The 3,710-nt window shown below is 34.9% G+C and overlaps 1 protein-coding gene across 1 annotated transcript; it reads right to left on the reverse strand.

Moving 5' to 3' along the window:
• Positions 1–2,796: 2,796 nt before the first annotated feature.
• Positions 2,797–3,195, reverse strand: LOC127148680 (uncharacterized). Its single transcript, XM_051082876.1, has one exon. It carries the CDS (start codon positions 3,193–3,195, stop codon positions 2,797–2,799), a length of 399 nt encoding a protein of 132 aa, XP_050938833.1.
• Positions 3,196–3,710: the final 515 nt, after the last annotated feature.

Here is a 3,710-nt window from a genome sequence, read left to right on the forward strand (position 1 = left end):
AACGCACAAAACTGTTGGGATACGAAATAGCATGAGGAAAGGATCTCCCAATGCATAAATGTGCGTCAAGAGTTGTCTATGATCTCCTAATGCCAAAAATGCAACACGACGAGAATTACGAAACTCCTAACATTGTATATACTGTGTCGAGAGATCATATGGCGTGGGGAGTTGTCTATGATCTCCTGACACCTGATATTTCTATGTTGGGAGCTTGATTAATTTTTTTTAAATACCTTTCATTATGCTTGTTGTTAATTAATTTGAATTTCATATCTCTTACCAGATACTGGATAGAATACAAGCCAAGTTTAAAGTAGACATCTTGGTACCATAAGTTGTTGAATATGTAGCCTCATGGCGATTACATCTCCAGAAGAATATTTGTTCACGATTGTCTGAGAAAAAGCACATATTTTATGATATGCACGGAAGAAAATCATTAATAAAATCACTTCAAAATTCAAAAACTAATTAAATAAATATCTGGTGGATGGCAACCCCATATTGTCTACCATTTTCAATAAGCAGAGAAAAGAAAGCATATAAAAGATCACCAAACATACATTATTCTTTATAAATTTAGTTCATGGTGTAAACTTTAACTTGTAATGATTTAACTTTTAAACTAAGTTGTGGTCATTACTTTAACACAAAGACTCTTCGTTTAAACACAACAGATCGTAAAATTTGTTTTAAAATAAATAAACATCAAAGAAAGTTTATTATGACCTTATTTCAAACAAAAAAATTAAAAAAAAATCAAAAGTATTGTATTTCAAGTTACCAAAAAATAAAGAGTTGTTCTAAACATGAAACTCATTTCAATCATTAAAACTTAATAGAAATAGTAAAACATTAAAACTGTAAGCGAAAGCATTTTCAAAATATTCCTATATGACATTCACGAGTCCTTCTTGTCCCTTACCGGTCTACCTCTTGTATTACCTTTGCCTAGAAAAAAATTAAACATAAAAGGGTGAGTATAAAAGTATACCCAATAAGAGACCAACTACTGGTCCTGTTAGGGGTAAAATCTGTTAACTTTCTATTATGAGGTACCCTGCATCATAACAGTCTAGTGATCCCGTAGGATGTACATGATCAGTCTAGTGATTAAACTCATTTCAATCATTAAAACTTAATAGAAATAGTAAAACATTAAAACTGTAAGCGAAAGCATTTTCAAAATATTCCTATATGACATTCACGAGTCCTTGTCCCTTATCGATCTACCTCTTGTATTACCTTTGCCTAGAAAAAAATTAAACATAAAAGGGTGAGTATAAAAGTATACCCAATAAGAGACCAACTATTGGTCCTGTTAGGGGTAAAATCTGTTAACTTTCTATTATGAGGTACCCTGCATCATAACAGTCTAGTGATCCCGTAAGATGTACATGATCAGTCTAGTGATCTCGAATGATGCACATATCAGTCTAGTGATCCCGAAGGATGCACATATAAGTCTAGTGATCCCGAATGATGCACATATCAGTCTAGGGATCCCGTAGGACACCATGTCAATAAGGTACACTACCCAATAGCTAAAGTTAACAGTTTTCCTCAGTCCAAATAATCTTAATCCAATCTAAACAATTCAATGCAGTCAAATCTAATTCCAATCTAGACAGTCAAGTACAGTCAACTCAAAAATACATTCCAGCCTATCCATAATATTTCAATTGAAAACATAAACAATTTAATTATACTAGAACATATCCAACCATCAGCGTAGCAAGTCATCAATACAGCAAAAAACTTATGCATAATAAGTTAAGACAATCAAGATATGAAAGTTCTTAGTACACATAACAAGCCAAATCATCTCATACGATACATCTCTATTTAATTTGGGTCCGGTATAGTAGAAATCCTTTACCTTGAGAATGGCTAAAGTGCCTTGGTTCAAAAATAAATTTTCCAAATGAATCGATCCTAAACATATAAAGAATAAGAAGTTAATAATTTTACCTAATAAAATTATCGACGATGATCACCTAAATTTTTTAATTTAGCTTGTCAATTTAAATTTGAAACCAAGTCGTTCCTTGATGGCAATGTTCACAATCTATGGTAAAAAGTCTTCAATTAGTCCCTTTAAGAAAACTCTAAATAAGTTCCAAAACTAATTAACTTTGACACCCTTAAGCAAACTTTAATAGGTATACACCCATCTAAACCCACATCAAAACTGACAAAAACTCACAACGATTCACAGCAAGGCTGAGGCAGTGACTCAAATTTGGGTGTGGCTTGGAGTGGAGAGGACCGACTCGCATCACGACTGAAACGAAACCCACGACGCGATGGCCGGAGATAGAGCGATGGCGACGAAATCGCAGGAGTAAAACAAGAAATGCCACGGACGAAGCCAAAACTCTTCGACTTGGCTATCGAAGACGCAACAGCGACGGGGAGCTATTCGTTCTGCTCAGGTGATAGGTAACAGTGGAGTTGATCGGAAAGGGAGAAAAGAAAATTGCGTAAGGATAGCCGGTTGTTGAAACATGAAGAAGAATGGAGAGAGGAGATGAGGGACACGATTCAAAGCCTTTTTTTAAATATAATAATAATAATATATTATTATATTACTATATTATTTTTCCTTTTCTTCTATTTTCTTTTTCTTCTCTTTTATAAAACCAACTTTTCTCTTTCTCACCAAACTCCAATAAAATAACAGCCATAAATTTTTAAAATCCTAATAAAATATGACAATTAGGTTGAGAAAAATACCTCAAATTCTGGGCGTTACGTTCTTTCCTCCTTAAGGAACTTTCGTCCTCGAAAGTTCTAATCCTCGAACAACTCTGGATAACGAGCTCTCATGTCATCTTCCCTCTCCCACGTAGCCTCTTCAACTTGATGATTTTGCCACAAAACTTTTACTAATGCAATCCCTCTGTTATGAAGCATCTTTACCTCTCTAGCCAGAATCTCAACTAGTAGTTCTTCAAAGCTCAAATTCTCATCAATTTTCAATGGTTCGTAATCCACTACATGAGATGGATCTGCCACGTACTTTCTCAACATCGAAATATGGAAAGCAACATGAATAACAGAAAGTGATGGTGGCAACACCAAACAATACGCTACAGGGTCAATTCGTTTTAAAATCTTAAATGGTCCAACAAAACGAGGACTCGACTTTTCCTTTTCTTCAAATCGTAGAACACCCTTCATAGGTGTCATTTTCAAGAACACTTTATCTCCCCCACATCAATCTCAAGATCTCTCCGTTTTACATCAGCATAACTTTTATGTCTTCTCTATGCTGCCTGCATACGTGCTCTAATCTTTTATATAATTTTGTTAGTAGACTTAACTAACTCACGATCCACTACAAGAAATCGGGGGCTTCCAGACGTACAAAAAAACATCAGAAGAAAGAATATCAAGACAAACACCTTTCCCCAACGTAGTTTTGCATAAGTCAGAAATAGTCGAACACATTATTTTATTATTACATTTTCCTGCCACCATGCATGGGATGTTGGGAAACAAAACGTCATTCCCAACGTTTGGGACTAGGGCGTTAGAAATAGTTTAAAATTAAATTAAATATGCTTCAGATGTCCATGGACGGCATCGAGAATGGAGACCCTTATTCCCGATGGTACTCGTCATGCATCGAGAATAGGTAAAACCACTCCTAATGTCGTGCGTGGACCGTCGGAAAATATTTAAACATTAATTATGTTAGATCA

The sequence above is a fragment of the Cucumis melo genome, chromosome 3 (assembly GCF_025177605.1).
Source record: "Cucumis melo cultivar AY chromosome 3, USDA_Cmelo_AY_1.0, whole genome shotgun sequence".
NCBI lineage: Eukaryota > Viridiplantae > Streptophyta > Magnoliopsida > Cucurbitales > Cucurbitaceae > Cucumis > Cucumis melo.

Bases quoted from the DNA above. Each gene is read 5' to 3' on its own strand.
- LOC127148680 (XM_051082876.1), bottom strand. From the start codon at position 3,195: ATGACACCTATGAAGGGTGTTCTACGATTTGAAGAAAAGGAAAAGTCG.